The sequence below is a fragment of the Zalophus californianus genome, chromosome 9, assembly GCF_009762305.2.
Source record: "Zalophus californianus isolate mZalCal1 chromosome 9, mZalCal1.pri.v2, whole genome shotgun sequence".
In the NCBI taxonomy this organism is placed as follows: Eukaryota; Metazoa; Chordata; class Mammalia; order Carnivora; family Otariidae; genus Zalophus; species Zalophus californianus.
Window position 1 is genome coordinate 64,417,785 of NC_045603.1, and position 15,891 is coordinate 64,433,675.

The 15,891-nt window shown below is 56.9% G+C and overlaps 1 protein-coding gene across 11 annotated transcripts in view; it reads left to right on the top strand.

Annotated features, from left to right (window-relative positions):
- Positions 1–15,777, top strand: part of KMT2D (lysine methyltransferase 2D) — a 41,565-nt gene extending 25,788 nt beyond the window's left edge. For 6 of the 11 annotated variants that reach the window (XM_027593480.2, XM_027593485.2, XM_027593483.2 and 3 more), the window contains exons 36-56: positions 698–821; positions 975–1,059; positions 1,147–1,231; positions 1,345–1,577; positions 1,677–4,487; positions 4,624–4,764; positions 4,888–5,055; positions 5,212–5,371; positions 6,016–6,091; positions 6,303–6,478; positions 6,575–6,705; positions 7,343–7,475; positions 7,554–7,681; positions 7,829–8,969; positions 9,830–9,966; positions 10,062–10,192; positions 10,655–10,702; positions 11,864–12,149; positions 12,397–12,470; positions 12,597–12,705; positions 12,863–15,777. In XM_027593480.2, coding sequence (XP_027449281.1) covers positions 698–821; positions 975–1,059; positions 1,147–1,231; positions 1,345–1,577; positions 1,677–4,487; positions 4,624–4,764; positions 4,888–5,055; positions 5,212–5,371; positions 6,016–6,091; positions 6,303–6,478; positions 6,575–6,705; positions 7,343–7,475; positions 7,554–7,681; positions 7,829–8,969; positions 9,830–9,966; positions 10,062–10,192; positions 10,655–10,702; positions 11,864–12,149; positions 12,397–12,470; positions 12,597–12,705; positions 12,863–12,955 — 6,470 coding nt within the window. In that variant the 3' untranslated portion in view covers positions 12,956–15,777. The remainder of the gene's footprint in view (positions 1–697; positions 822–974; positions 1,060–1,146; positions 1,232–1,344; positions 1,578–1,676; positions 4,488–4,623; positions 4,765–4,887; positions 5,056–5,211; positions 5,372–6,015; positions 6,092–6,302; positions 6,479–6,574; positions 6,706–7,342; positions 7,476–7,553; positions 7,682–7,828; positions 8,970–9,829; positions 9,967–10,061; positions 10,193–10,654; positions 10,703–11,863; positions 12,150–12,396; positions 12,471–12,596; positions 12,706–12,862) is intronic. The other 5 variants (XM_027593488.2, XM_027593489.2, XM_035729238.1 and 2 more) reach the window with 3 other exon arrangements.
- The last annotated feature ends 114 nt before the right edge of the window (positions 15,778–15,891 follow it).

Here is a 15,891-nt window from a genome sequence, read left to right on the forward strand (position 1 = left end):
TAAGTCCTGGTCCTCTGACCCTGTTACCTGTTTCTTATTGCCTCAAAATAGGAGGAGAGGGAGTTTGGTTAGGCCTTTAGTTAGTTTTGGGAGCAGTGGAGAAATACACAGTGGGCAGGAAGATTTGAAGTTTTGGGGGGTTGCTTATTTCTCCTTTTTTACCCGGCATCCTAAACAGGCAAGAAAGTAGGCTGTAGGTGATGCATCTCGTGCCCAAAACAGCTCTGGCATCTAGGACTTTGGCACAGTGCCCATATCTTGGGTTCTTGGGCTGCACTAGTTGCCCTAAAGAATACTTTCTTTGAAGAATGTTTTCTAGGTTCATAGAGTGCATTCACAGTCTTTGTCACATTTGATTCAGTAGTTCCATGAGATAGGTGGGGTAGGGAATCATGAGCTCTGTCAGAGGAGGAAACAGGCTCAGAGAAGTCAAATGACATTGATATGTTGGCCCCACAGATATCTACGAAGTGGCTCTTCTTAGCACCTTGCAGGTGAAAACAGGGCCACATGTCTTGTGAATAGTAAAGCTGAGTCACCCGTGCTGCCTGGCTCCTAGTTAGTGGTCTTTCCATCACTTTTTTGCCATTCTGTTGTTCTGCTTGGTTCGGTGGAGGTCAAGGTGTTGGAAGGCACAGCAGACATAGCATGGAGTATTGAATCCAATGTCCAGCTTATTCGGCTCTCCTCTCTCCAGATCTGGACAAATTTGCGGCAGAAGATATCATCGATCCCATTGCAAAGGCCAAGATGGTGGCTTTGAAAGGCATCAAGAAGGTGATGGCTCAGGGCAGCATTGGAGTGGCACCTGGTATGAACAGGTAAGACTTGGGGGGTGGGAGGGGGTGGTTGGCTCTTTTCCTCTCCCAGTCCTTCCCCTCTCCTTCCTGCCTCCCCATCCCTACTTGTCCCACCTCTTTGTCTTTCACCTTTCCCCATGACCTACACGTTCCCTTTGTTTTGGCGGACTCCAGGCAGCAAGTGTCCCTGCTAGCCCAGAGACTCTCGGGGGGGCCCGGCAGTGATCTGCAGAACCACGTGGCAGCTGGGAGTGGCCAGGTAAGTGGTCAGGTGGGAGTAGGAACTTGTGTTCTCTACAGTCGGGCTGCTCTTCTTAGGGCCTGATTTGCAACAATGACCCTTTAGCGGTCTCTCTCACCACAGGAACGGAGTGCTGGTGACCCCTCCCAGCCTCGTCCCAATCCACCCACCTTTGCCCAGGGAGTGATCAGTGAGTATGGGGCTGGGGAAGAGTGTGCAAGGGAGTGGCTTGAGGCAGATGGTGGAGGAAGAGGGATTCCGATCTCCCTTTTGCGGGTCCTGACACCCTGTTTCCTTTCTCAGATGAGGCTGACCAGCGGCAGTATGAAGAGTGGCTGTTTCATACCCAGCAGCTCCTACAGATGCAGCTGAAGGTGCTAGAGGAGCAGATTGGTGTGCACCGCAAGTCCCGGAAGGCTCTGTGTGCCAAGCAGCGCACTGCCAAAAAGGCTGGCCGTGAGTTCCCGGAGGCTGATGCTGAGAAGCTCAAGCTGGTTACAGAGCAGCAGAGCAAGATCCAGAAACAACTGGATCAGGTAGGGAAAGCAGACTTCAGCCTGGCAAGCAGGAGCCCGAGAAGAGGGAGAGCATGGGTGGGCAGGCTCCAGGCTGACGTCCCGACTCTCCTGTGTTAGGTCCGGAAGCAGCAGAAGGAGCACACCAACCTCATGGCAGAGTATCGGAATAAGCAGCAGCAGCAGCAGCAGCAGCAGCAGCACTCGGCCGTGTTGGCCCTTAGCCCATCCCAGAGTCCCCGGCTCCTCACCAAGCTCCCTGGTCAGCTGCTCCCGGGCCATGGGCTGCAGCCACCGCAGGGGCCTCCGGGTGGGCAAGCTGCAGGTCTTCGCCTGCCCCCAGGGGGCATGACACTCCCTGGACAGCCTGGTGGCCCTTTCCTCAACACCTCCCTGGCCCAGCAGCAGCAACAGCAACATTCTGGTGGGGCTGGGGCCTTGGCTGGCCCCTCAGGGGGCTTTTTCCCCGGCAACCTTGCTCTTCGAGGCCTAGGACCCGATTCGAGACTTCTACAGGAAAGGCAGCTGCAGCTCCAGCAGCAGCGCATGCAGCTAGCCCAGAAACTGCAGCAGCAGCAGCAGCAGCAGCACCTCCTGGGACAGGTGGCAGTCCAGCAGCAACAGCAGCAGAGCCTGGGCGTACAGGCAAACCAGGCTCTGGGTCCCAAGCCCCAGGGGCTTCTGCCTCCCAGCAGCCATCCGGGCCTCTTGGTCCAGCAGCTGTCCCCGCAACCACCCCAGGGGCCCCAGGGCATGCTGGGCCCTGCCCAGGTGGCAGTGTTGCAGCAGCAGCAGCAGCACCCTGGAGCTTTGGGCCCCCAGGGTCCTCACAGACAGGTGCTTCTGACCCAGTCCCGGGTGCTGAGTTCCCCCCAGCTGGCGCAGCAGGCTCAGGGCCTTATGGGACACCGGCTGGTCACGGCCCAGCAGCAGCAACAGCACCAACACCAACAGCAGGGATCCATGGCAGGCCTTTCCCATCTGCAGCAGGGCCTGATGCCGCATGCTGGGCAGCCCAAACTTGGCGCTCAGCCCATGGCCGCCTTACAGCAGCAGCAGCAGCAGCAGCAGCAGCAGCAGCTCCAGCAGCAGCAGCAGCAGCAGCAGCAGCAGCAGCAGCAGCAACAATTTCAGCAGCAGCAGCAGCTCCAACAGCAGCAGCAGCTCCAGCAGCAGCAGCAGCAGCAATTTCAGCAACAGCTGCAACAGCAGCAGCAGCAGCAATTTCAGCAGCAGCAGCAGCCGCAGCCGCAGTCGCAGCAGCAGATGGGCCTCTTGAACCAGAGTCGAACTTTACTGTCTCCGCCTCAGCAGCCGCAGCCGCAGCCACAGCCGCAGCCGCAGCCGCAGCCACAGCCGCAGCCGCAGGGGCCCCTCGGCCCGGGCATGCCGGCCAAGGCTGCGCAACACTTTTCTAGCCCCGGAGCCCTGGGTGCTGCCGTCCTGACGGGCAAGGAGCAGAGCATGGTAGAGACGGCTGTTCCTCCAGAGGCCACAGAGGGGCCATCCACACATCAGGGGGCGCCGCTAGCCCTAGGGGCTGTTCCCGAGTCGGCGGCCACCGAACCTGGGGAGGTGAAGCCCTCGCTGTCTGGGGACTCACAGCTCCTGCTTGTCCAGCCGCAGGCCCAGCCGCAGCCCAGCCCTGCGCAGCTACAGCCGTCTCTGAGGCTCCCAGGGCCCCAGCAGCAGCAAGCTAACTTGCTCCACACTGCAGGTGTGGGAAGCCATGGGCAGGCGGGCAGCGGCTCATCCTCAGAGGCCTCAGCCATGCCCCACCTGCTGGCCCAGTCCTCTGTTCCTTTAGGGGAGCAGCCTGGGACCATGACCCAGAACCTTCTGGGCTCCCAACAGCCCCTCGGACTAGAGCGGCCGGTGCAAAATAACGCAGGGCCACAGCCTGCCAAAGCAGGATCTGTCCCCCAGTCTGGTCCGGGCCTGCCCGGGCCTGGAGTCATGCCAACGGTGGGTCAACTTCGAGCGCAGCTCCAAGGAGTCCTAGCCAAAAACCCCCAGCTGCGGCACTTGAGCCCGCAGCAGCAGCAGCAGCTACAGGCGCTCCTCATGCAACGGCAGCTGCAGCAGAGTCCGGCAGTGCGCCAGGCACCCCCCTACCAGGAGCCCGGGGCCCAGCCCTCTCCTCTCCAGGGCCTCCTGGGCCGCCAGCCCCAGCTTGGGGGCTTCCCTGGATCCCAGACTGGCCCCCTCCAAGAGCTAGGGGCGGGGCTTCGACCTCAGGGCCCACCCCGGCTCCCCGCCCCACAAGGAGCCTTAGCCGCAGGACCGGTCCTCGGCCCTGTCCATCCCACACCTCCACCATCCAGCCCCCAAGAGCCAAAGAGACCTTCCTCACAGCCCCCCGGAGCCAGCCCCCTCGTCCCATCCCAGCTCCCCTCTGAGGCCCAGCTCCCCCCTACCCAGCCAGGGACCCCAAAACCCCAGGGGCCATCCTTGGAGCTGCCTCCTGGGAGGGTCTCACCTGCTGCTGCCCAGCTTGCGGATACCTTCTTTGGCAAGGGGCTGGGACCTTGGGACCCCCCAGACAACCTAGTAGAAGCCCAGAAGCCAGAGCAGAGCAGCCTGGTACCTGGACATCTGGAGCAGGTGAACGGGCAGGCAGTGCCTGAGCCACCCCATCTCAGCATCAAGCAGGAGCCTCGGGAGGAGCCATGTGCCCTGGGAGCCCAGGCAGTGAAGAGGGAGGCCAACGGGGAGCCAATAGGGGCACCAGGTACCAGCAACCACCTCCTGCTGGCAGGCCCCCGCTCAGAGGCCGGGCATCTGCTCTTGCAGAAGCTTCTACGGGCAAAGAATGTGCAACTCAGCACTGGGCGGGGGCCCGAGGGGCTGCGAGCTGAGATCAACGGGCACATTGACGGCAAGCTGGCTGGGCTGGAGCAGAAACTACAGGGTACCCCCAGCAACAAGGAGGTGAGTGCTCTAGATAGATTGGAGCAGATAGAGTGGGGACTGCAACCCGGGGCAGCGTGAGCAGGTCTGGTTCACACAGAAGAGGTGAGGGCTCTGAGGAAGACCGCAGCCTTCACTGTGGGTTTATCCGGCTTAGGATACAGCAGCAAGGAAGCCTGTGACACCGAAGCCCAAGCGGGTGCAGAAGGCAAGCGACAGGTTGGTGAGCTCCCGAAAGAAGCTGCGGAAGGAGGACGGGGTCAGGGCCAGCGAGGCCTTGCTGAAACAGCTGAAACAGGTGACCCCCAGGAGCCAGCCCCCTGGTCCCATCCCAGGATAGGGGGCACGCTGGCCCCCAGCTGGGCAGTGGCAGAGATGTTCACGCTGTAGGTTTCCAACCTTGTCATTTTGCCCCTCCTAGGAGCTGTCCCTGCTGCCCCTAACGGAGCCTACCATCACCGCCAATTTTAGCCTCTTTGCTCCCTTCGGCAGTGGCTGCCCGGTCAATGGGCAGTGCCAGCTGAGGGGGGCCTTTGGAAGTGGGGCACTGCCCACTGGCCCTGACTACTATTCCCAGCTGCTTACCAAGGTCAGAAAAACGGCAATACCTTTTGGGGATGACGAGGTTCTTGGGGAGGTGGAGGTGGGAGTGGAAGCTGAGGAGATTGCTGATGTCGTGTGGGGCCAGGAGATTACGTCATTCTCCCTCTGCCATCTTGCACACAACACCCCACCCCACCCCCAGAATAACCTGAGTAACCCGCCGACACCACCCTCGTCGCTGCCCCCCACCCCACCCCCATCGGTGCAGCAGAAGATGGTGAATGGTGTCACTCCATCTGAAGAGCTGGGGGAACACCCCAAGGATGCTGCCTCTGCCCGGGATACTGAAGGGACGCTGAGGGGTAAGGCAGGAGCAGCGTGGGCCTCTCGTTCTCTGGTAGGATTTGGTGGCTGGGGTCCAGGTCGGTCAGTGTGCCCTCTCATACGGTTTGAGACAGGTGTGATCGCTTGTGGTCCCGTGTGCACACGTGAACAGGGTAGCTGAGCTAGGGAAGGGCCTCTTTAGGGCTGATTTGTTGGAAGCAAGGAGTCCAGAGCATAGGCGACAGAGGAGGTGGTGGTAGGAAAGAGTGTTGATGAGGCTTTTGTTTATGAGGCACAGCCTACAGTGCTTTAGTGGGTATAGAACTCCAGTCAAATCTGGATTTGAACTCTCTGGTTCCTGTATGCATTTAGCTGTGTTATCACAGCTAAGTAACATGATTGACTTGGGTGGGCCCCAGTTTCCTCACTGAAAATAGATGTTAGAATATTCCTCTGCTGGAGTTGTTAAAACTTGATAAACAGAGCCCGGTGCCTGGCGCATAGGAAAGGCTCGACAGACGCAGCTCATCTGCCCCAGACTTATAGGTAGGTGGGTGGGTAGACAACAGTGGTCATGAGAGCTAAGCTAGGTCTTGTACTAGTTAGGCCTGAAATTTGGGGGAGACAGCCCTGTGAGCTCTGGCCACCAGCCTGACTTTTTTTCTCCCTTCCTACCCTTCAGATGCTTCAGAGGTGAAGAGTCTAGACCTGCTGGCTGCCTTGCCTACACCCCCTCACAATCAGACTGAGGATGTCAGGTGGGGGAGCGGGGCTGGAAATGGGCTAAGGAATGGGGTGGGGGGCAGGTTGCCTCATTTTTCCCTTCGGCCAATGGCAGGTGCCACGTAAGGCTATGACATCTATTAATGTCTAGATCTGGGAGGGGGAGTCTGCAGGGCTGTACCAACAAATGTCTACTTGGGGGAGTCTGCAGGGCTGTACCAACAAATGTCTACTTTTGGCCCGTAGGATGGAAAGCGATGAGGACAGCGATTCTCCTGATAGCATTGTGCCAGCTTCGTCCCCCGAAAGCATCCTGGGGGAGGAGGCCCCTCGTTTCCCTCAGCTGGGCTCAGGCCGGTGGGAGCAGGAAGACCGGGCTCTCTCCCCTGTCATCCCCATCATTCCTCGGGCCAGTATCCCAGGTAGAGGCTGCTCTGGGCATGGGCCAGGCAGGGCTGGCTTGTCCGAGGCGGGGGGAGAGGGCAGCTGGAGCTTACACAGGTCCCTCTCTCATTCAGTCTTCCCAGATACCAAACCTTATGGGGCCCTGGACCTGGAGGCCCCTGGAAAGCTGCCTGCCACAGCTTGGGAAAAGGGCAAAGGAAGTGAGGTGTCAGTCATGCTGACAGTCTCTGCCGCTGCGGCCAAGGTATGTCCTGGGGGTTCCTTGGAGGCCAGAGGGATCCTGGTCAGAAGGCAGTCCCTGGAGCTTGTGTGGATGAATTCAACCACTCAGAACTATGTACGAGGACCTACTGTGTGTGACTGCCTGGGCTGAAGGCTGCAAGATCAGGGTAAATAAAGCACGAGGGGCTCACAGTCCAGTGAGAGACGCAAGTCAGCAAATTAGGAGAGCACACATAATGCGACGAATGCTGCAAGACAGCATGGCCCCAGTCACGTTTGGTGGAACTCTTATTTTTTAATGTTGACAGGGTTTTGTGGTCAAAGAAAATTGGAAATCCCGGTTGAAACCACAAAACAAGTTTCTTTACTACAGGACTTCTCAGATTCTTTAATTTGCTAATGTATATCGTGAGTTTCCAAGTGGTGCATATAGCGTGTGTCATTCCTAAACTTGGTGGGCACAGGTCCCTCTTTGTGGAGCGCCCATTAACAACCGCAGCATTCTGGGAGAGGTGTTGTGAAGGAAGCGTGTGAGAGGGGCAGGACTGACCAGCCGCTTGGGGAGCGGGGTTCCGGGTGTTCTGTCCCCACCAAGCTGGTGGCGGTACCTACTCCACACTGCCGACACGGTCCTCCCATCCCCTTCCCTGCCCTGGCAGAACCTGAATGGTGTGATGGTGGCAGTGGCAGAGCTGCTAAGCATGAAGATCCCCAACTCCTATGAGGTGCTGTTCCCAGAGAGCCCTGCCCGGGCGGGCATTGAACCTAAGAAGGGGGAAGCTGAGGGCCCTGGTGAGTGTGGCGGGAAATCTCCTCGGGACCTGCAGGGAGGGATTCTGGTGGGAGGTTCTGACCCCTTCCTTCTTGCAGGAGGGAAAGAAAAGGGTCTGGGAGGCAAGAGCCCAGAAGCTGGCCCTGATTGGCTGAAGCAGTTTGACGCAGTGTTGCCCGGCTATACCCTCAAGAGCCAGCTAGACATCTTGAGCCTCCTGAAACAGGTAGGTCTGGGGGAGAAAAGACGGTGGGTGTCTGACTAGGGTAAAGAAGGCAGAGGGCTTTTGGGAGAGTGGAATCTGGGTGAGAGGAGGGAGGGGGGCTCATTAAGTGCGGAACTGGCGATGATACCGGGCTGTGCCCTCCCCTAGGAGAGCCCCGCCCCAGAGCCACCCACCCAGCACAGCTACACCTACAACGTCTCCAATCTGGATGTGCGACAGCTCTCCGCCCCGCCTCCTGAAGAGCCCTCCCCGCCCCCATCCCCCTTGGCACCCTCTCCTGCCAGCCCCCCTGCCGAACCCCTGGTTGAACTCCCGGCTGAACCCTCAGCTGAGCCACCGGTCCCATCGCCCCTGCCACTGGCCTCATCCCCCGAATCGGCCCGACCCAAGCCCCGAGCCCGGCCCCCTGAAGAAGGTGAAGATTCCCGGCCCCCTCGCCTCAAGAAGTGGAAGGGGGTGCGCTGGAAGCGGCTGCGGCTGCTGCTGACCATCCAGAAGGGCAGCGGGCGGCAGGAGGATGAGCGGGAAGTGGCGGAGTTTATGGAACAGCTTGGCACGGCCCTGCGACCTGACAAGGTGCCTCGTGACATGCGGCGCTGCTGCTTCTGTCACGAGGAGGGTGATGGGGCCACTGATGGGCCTGCCCGCCTGCTGAACCTGGACCTGGACCTGTGGGTGCACCTCAACTGTGCCCTGTGGTCCACGGAGGTCTACGAGACTCAGGGCGGGGCGCTGATGAACGTGGAGGTGGCCCTGCACCGAGGACTGCTAACCAAGTGCTCCCTGTGCCAGCGCACCGGTGCCACCAGCAGCTGCAATCGAATGCGGTGCCCCAGCGTCTACCATTTTGCCTGCGCCATCCGCGCCAAGTGCATGTTCTTCAAGGACAAGACCATGCTGTGTCCAATGCATAAGATCAAGGGGCCCTGTGAGCAGGAGCTGAGCTCTTTTGCTGTCTTCCGGCGGGTCTACATCGAGCGGGATGAGGTGAAGCAAATCGCCAGCATCATCCAGCGGGGAGAGCGGCTGCACATGTTCCGCGTGGGGGGCCTTGTGTTCCACGCCATCGGACAGCTGCTGCCTCATCAGATGGCTGACTTCCACAGCGCTACTGCCCTCTATCCCGTGGGCTACGAGGCCACACGCATCTACTGGAGCCTCCGCACCAACAACCGCCGCTGCTGCTACCGCTGCTCCATCGGCGAGAACAATGGGAGGCCCGAGTTCATCATCAAAGTCATGGAGCAGGGCCTGGAGGACCTGGTCTTCGCCGATGCCTCCCCCCAGGGTGAGCACAGGGCCCTCGAAACGCTCGTGTGGAAGTGGAAGGGATCTGCAGCATCTTCGTGCAGGATCCTCCCTGCCCTGGCTTCGGGCCAGTGGAAGTCTTTTAGAGATCCCCTGAGGCAGTGCTTTAGCCTCTCTCAGCCACCTCGCACCCCCCCCCCCCCTCCCCCCGTGGCTGAAGACCTTCTCCTTGTCTCCTTCACGTGTGCTGGCTCCTTTTCCTATCCTCAGCCAGACTAAAGAATACGGTTCTGAGACCGCATCGTCTGGCCTGGCTCACCCTGTTCCTAACCATGAGTTCCTTACGATTGCTTTTCCCTGGTCAGAACTCTTTTGCTCTGAGCTTTAGCATTAACGATAGAAATAAGTGAGCAAGTTCCGTGTGCCACGAACTAAAGTAAGTGACGTAGGCTGTTTTGTTCATGGCCACCCTATGAGGTAAGTACTTTCATTTTGCCCAGTGTATACATAAAGAAACAGAGCTTTAGAGAGATTTAAGTATTTGGTGTAAGGGCCCATAGCCAGTATTAGAACCTGAACTCAAAAGTCTTCCCCACTCCAAAGCAGGCCTATTGTTCTGGCTCTCGGGTAGGCACTGTGGCCTGTGCTGGGTCTCCTGGGCCCTGGGGTCATGGCTCTGTGTCCTAGGGCTCTCTGGTGCCCCTCCAGGGTAGGAAGCCTACTGGCTTGCTGAGGGAGAGTGGGACTGGGAGGCCAGCGGGGGGTCCTGAAGAACCACACAGTCTCGTGGCAGGGAGGTGTGCAGGCTACAGAAAAGGACCGTCGCTCCCGATCGAGGTTAGGCTGAGGTCCGTCAGCAGAAGTTGCCTCTGAGGGCTGCTCTCTTTCCTTGCCTCTTAGCGGTGTGGAATCGCATCATTGAGCCTGTGGCTGCCATGAGAAAAGAGGCTGACATGCTGCGGCTTTTCCCCGAGTACCTGAAAGGCGAGGAGCTCTTTGGGCTTACGGTGCACGCCGTGCTGCGCATAGCTGAATCAGTAAGGAGGGGGCCGGGGGCCACGTGGGCACTGGGGACTCTGGTCCTGCCCCCGAAACACTCAGGCTAAGGGAAGCACACGACCTGTGTCCACAGCTGCCTGGAGTGGAGAGCTGTCAAAACTATTTATTCCGCTATGGACGCCACCCCCTGATGGAGCTGCCACTCATGATCAATCCCACTGGTTGTGCCCGATCGGAGCCTAAAATCCTCACACACTACAAACGGTGAGCTTGTGGGGTGGGGGCCATGGGATGTGGGAGTGGGGTTGGTAGGGGCCCTCTGGCCAATTATGAAGGTTTGGGGATTCACTCTAGGCTTCCTGATTAGAGGGTATGCAGGTATCACTTAGGTCATCCCTTTCCTCCTCCTCCATGCCGCTCAGGTGTCCTGGGTTGACCTGGGGTCTGGGACAGACTTATCTTGGGCACCCTGGGAATGGCTGTTGGGGAGGTTCTGGGTAGACAGTGGTGAAATTTTATGCAGTAGATAAGGGAGCCAGTCACCTCCTTCCTCTCTTATTTTGCTTCCAGGGGGCCTGTGATTTCTCCCAAACCTGAGACACCCCATAAAGGCTAGGGTCACCTTCCCTTCCCCAGGCTGAGTTGGTGTCAAAAATAATTAGAAATATAATAGAAAAATAATAAAACCTTACATTTGTATAGCACTTTATACTTTTTTTTTCAAAGCGTTTTCACATCCATTATCTCATTTGATCCTCACAACAACCTTATGAGGTAGGTAGGGCAGGTGGTATGACCCCCATTTTACAGCTGAGAAAACTGAGACCCAGAAAGGTTAAGTGACTAGACAAAGGTCACACAGCTGGGACCAGAACCTTACCTCTCGACTTGTGGTTCACTGCTTTTTCTGTGTACCACAGTAGCCTGACTTTGGTCCCTGGGTAGAGGGAGGCAGAATCCTTGTAGCAGGGTTTTCTCAAAGGCCTTCTGTTGCTCCTTGGGCTAGCCTAGAGCGTCAGGCTCTACTACCCCAGTCATCCCTAGTCCTTGATACTCTACAACAGTGGTTTTCAAACTGTGTGTGTTTCAGAAAGTCCTGGAACACATAAACCGAGTGAGCAGAACTTGGCCCTCCCCGTGCATAACTCCCCCTTCCCCAAATTGGATTCAACCGGAAGCATTCCTTTTCATCTAGTTTATGTATTGGAATTCCAATAACATTTTGTTAAAGAAAAAAGGAAAAAAATAAATCTCTACTAGATCAAAAAGAATCAAAAACGTTTGAAAACCACTGCTCTGGGATGGGCAAGGTTTTGGCTGGTGCCCTAGGGTGGTGAAGAGGCATCCTGCCAGGCAGCAGTCATTCCCCTGCACTGAGCCATCTGTACAGAGCCCAACATTATGTCAGAGAAGGGGACAGTCTGAAGAAAGGAAAGGGTACCACCTCTTGGCTGTGAATTCAGAGCCACTTTTAATTCAGATCCAGCCCAGTGTGGTAGACACGGCCCCCAATTTCAGGGCTTCTAGTATGTGCAGGAGGTAGAACTCAGATGTTTGAGCAAATCATGAGCTTAAATGCCAGGCCTGGGCTGCTTGGGGAAGACCTCCCAGAGGAGCGTGGCCTTGTGTAATGTTTGGCAGGAGGGTGGAATAAGGCAGGGAGATGGGAGAGCGGGCTCAGTGTAGGGGAATTGGTGCCCCCCCCACCCCTCCATCCCCCATCCCCCATCCTGGGCTCTCTGTGCCACTCAGGGTGTCGCACGGGTCCCCAAAACTAGTGGCTGTCTCACCAAAGCCAAGACCCACACGCCTCCACTCCATTTCCAAGACAGCACATGCCCCTAACTGGCATGTTGCACATCCCAGGGAGGAGGTGGGTGGGGTGTGCTTGGTCTGGGGGAGAGCTGTCTTGTCATGGCCTGTGTCACCTCCCAGGCCTCACACCCTGAACAGCACCAGCATGTCCAAGGCATATCAGAGCACCTTCACAGGCGAGACCAACACCCCATACAGCAAGCAGTTTGTGCACTCCAAGTCATCACAGTACCGGCGCCTACGCACTGAGTGGAAGAACAACGTGTACCTGGCTCGCTCCCGTATCCAGGGCCTGGGGCTCTACGCTGCCAAGGACCTAGAAAAGCACACAATGGTCATCGAATATATTGGCACCATCATTCGCAATGAGGTGGCCAACCGGCGGGAGAAAATCTATGAGGAGCAGGTATGGGCTGGCAGGGGGGCTGTCTGTCTTGGTTTATGGCCGCCCTCTCCACGGCGGAGCAAGGGGCTGAATTGGGGTCAGGGGAGCAGGTGGAAAGCTGTGGCAGGAGGAGGAGGTAAGACACAAGAGAAAGGCAGAACAGGAAATGAAGATAAGCCCGCTGCCCAAGTCTGCTACCTGATCCCACCGCCAGCGCTGTTGCCATTCCCTGATACTCTTCCCACTTCTGCAACTTCTTCCCTTCTAGAATCGAGGCATCTACATGTTCCGAATAAACAACGAACATGTGATTGATGCTACGTTGACCGGAGGCCCTGCCAGGTGAGAGAGGAATGAGGAAGGAGGAATTTAGGGGTCCCTGGGGGTGACACTCAGGGTGGGCCAAGAAGGAACCAAAACCCTCCCGACTCAGTTGCCTGGCATCCCCGACTCTGGCCCACTGCTTAGGTACATTAACCATTCCTGTGCCCCTAACTGTGTGGCGGAAGTTGTGACGTTTGACAAGGAGGATAAAATCATCATCATCTCCAGCCGGCGAATCCCCAAAGGAGAGGAGGTGAGAGGAAGTGTTCTGTGTGAGTGACAAAGCGGCTCCCGCTTCTCTTCACTTCCCCAGAACCAAGTTCCAAGGCCACTGCCGTCAGACCTGATCTCTGCCTGCCCCCCACTCCCTCTGGGGGGCTGCCATCGATTCTACCCTCTTCTCTTTCCAGCTGACCTATGACTATCAGTTTGACTTTGAGGACGATCAGCACAAGATCCCCTGCCACTGTGGAGCCTGGAATTGTCGAAAATGGATGAACTAAGAAGCTTAGAGGCTACCAGGCAGGGGAGTCCCCCCACCCCCAACCTCTTCCCTGAAAGGGATGAGGGGGAAGAGAGGTAGCAGCCAGAGCCAGGACCCAGGGCTGGGGCTGCCGGCTGACCGGAGCCCCTGGAGCAGGAGGCTGGGGCAGAGGGCCCTAGGCCAAGCCCACCCTGGGCACCAGGGACAACCCTCTTCCCCGCCACCGGCCCCCAGGCTGGCATCTCTGCCCCCAGCTCCAGGAGGGGCCAGACAGAAGCAGCCATTGGGCATCTCAGGTTTGAGGGGGATATGGGCCGGGAACTACCCAGAAGCAACTGGGAGGCAGCAGGGAGGGGGGAAGAGGATGTGTGGCCGGGCCTCACAGCCCTGCTGCCCCCACCGACCTCTCCGGCCCGACTCGAGGCTGCAAAGAGACTTGACTAAGCTTGACAATCCCAAAGGCCGGGTCCCACACCTGGCCCTGCCTGCCGGGTCCTGCCCCCACCCTCACTCCCATCCCCTTCCCTCTCAATCTGTCTCTGTCTCCCTCTTCTCCTCTGTGTTTCTGTCTCTCTATGGGTTGTGTTTCCTTGTTTTCCACTCTGACAAATGCAACATGAACGGGAAAGAGGCGCCCAGCTGCCCAGGAGGGCAAGCCAGGCAAGCCGGGCAAGGAGACCCCGCACCCACACCTACCTCATTTAAGTGTTGGATTTTTTGCTGTTTTGAAATGTGAGACCCTCTCCAAGCCCCCTACTGCCCCGACCCTCTCTTCCGCCTCACTGCCCTCTTCTGAGTGGGTGGAAGGGGGGTAGGAAGAGGAAGAAAAACAACAACAAAAAATCCATCTTTGTTTTTAATTATGGGCATGGGATGGTGGTTGAGGCTAATGATGATGAAGATTGGGGATAACTGGCCCCTAGTTGCTCTAGGACTTCCTTCTCCATCTGGACATGGGGGCAGGAGGGGTGTGCTAAACCTAGGACCAGGATATCTCCCTCCTGTTTTCCCAACCCCATCATGAGCCCATTTGCCCTCCAGCCCCTGGATGGGGTGGATGGGTGGTAGGGTGAGGGCTATCCCTGAGTGGCATGCCCATACCCAGTGAGGCAGGGTGTGGCCCGGAGCTCCCACTTTCCCTCAGTCACCAAACTGCTGCTGGTCTGGTGGGAAGGGGTGGTGATGTGGGGGTGGGGAGCTTAGTGTCAGCGCGGGGAGGGTGGGGGGTATTTATCTATTTATACATGGGATTGTACATAGTCTTGTGGGGAATGGGGGAGCCGGCTGGAGGTGAGAACCCTCCCCTCTCCCCCCACCCCCGGGGAGAGCAAATGTAAAACTACTAATTTTTGTGCTTTATATATTCTATATAAATATATCTATTTTCTTTTTACAAAACCAGTTTATAAATGGTAGGGGGGCGTGGGGCGGACACATGGAGCTCCCCTTGTGGGGGGGCCCCCTCCATTACCCAACCTACCGCCCTTTTCCTCACCCCCTCCTCCCCACCCCCTGGCTGTGACTGCTGTAAGGTGGGGGTATAGAGGCTGGGCAATTCTCACCCCCGTTGTATAGTTGGACTATGTTATAACGCACAAAAGTGAGCTGGCCCCAGGGGGAGCCAGAGGGTGATGGGTTCCCTGCCTCCCTTTCCTTCCCCCTTTCTGCCCAAGCTTGTGCTGCAGTTGAACCTCTTCCTGGGGGGTAGGGGTAGGTTGGGGGTGGGTGAGGCCCCAGACCCCCTCAAGTAGGGAGCGTGGGGATGAAGATGAAGCTTATATGCAGTTCTCTCCTAGGGGCTGTGGGCAAAGGGCATTTTGTAATTAATATTTTCAAGAATCAAATGTCTGGAGTGTAGGGGTGGGCTTGGTGGCGGTGGATGGGCGGGCCTGCTGGAGGGGGAGCAAGGTCGCTGTTGTGATTTTAGGTTTTGTTTTGTTTTGTTTTTGAATTTGGGGGGTTGCGGATTGATGGGGGTAGGGAGATTTTTTTTTTTTTAAAGCTGCTTCCTCAACTGTTTCAAGCTGCAAATGTTTAAGAGAATAACATCCCCCCACCCCCACAGAAACCACTGTCATTAAATCAGACAGCGGGGAGACTGGGCTGCTGCCCCCAAAGCCATTGGATATTCCTTTTCCAAGAGCAAAAGGTCTAGGCTACATAGAGGGGGAAGATTGGCTCCTGTGAGTCAGGCTCTGGTTGGGGCTTGGGCCCTGGGATTGGGAAAAGGGGATGGGGCAGACTTTGTAAGCATATGCTAGGTATCCGATAGTCCTGTAGAATTTAGTGAAGAAACCTATACAGTTTTTAATTTTTATATAAACTAACTCAGACCCAGGCTACAAGGTTGGAATTTTGGTTGTTGGTTTTTTTGTTTTGTTTTGTTTTTAAGTACCCCGCCTGTATAATTGCATCTGAATTCCCTCCTCTCCCTCCCCCGCCCCCCCCCCCCCCGTGTTTGTATTTTGGGTTGGTTTACACTTGCACATATTCAATTTTCAGTTTTTCCCTTTTACAGTCTTCTCCCCTCACCTCCAGGACCCTCCCCCTTTTTAAAAAATAAATCGCTGACAAGTGTGAATCCCGTGAAGACTTTATTTTGTGTTGTGTGTATCCTGTACAGCAAGGTTGGTCCTTCGTAACAACGGATGAAATGATTCCCTTTTTTAAAGCGCCCTCTCTCCCTCCACCCCCAGCGCCCTGTCCTTGGCATGTTTTGTATCAGCGATCATTCTGAACTGTACATAATTTATGTTGCAAGAGGCAAAGGGCAAGTTTTGGATTTTGCTTCTTCCAAGTTTGTTTTTAAACGACAAATAAAAAAGAACATTTTAAATACAAGCGGCTCCGTCCAGTCACCCTCGCCGTCGGCGGATCCGGAAGGTCCGAGAGGACCCAGGGGAGGGCGGTTACTGAGGCCAGGCCGCGCCGGAAGAGTGAACTCCCCGCCTTCCG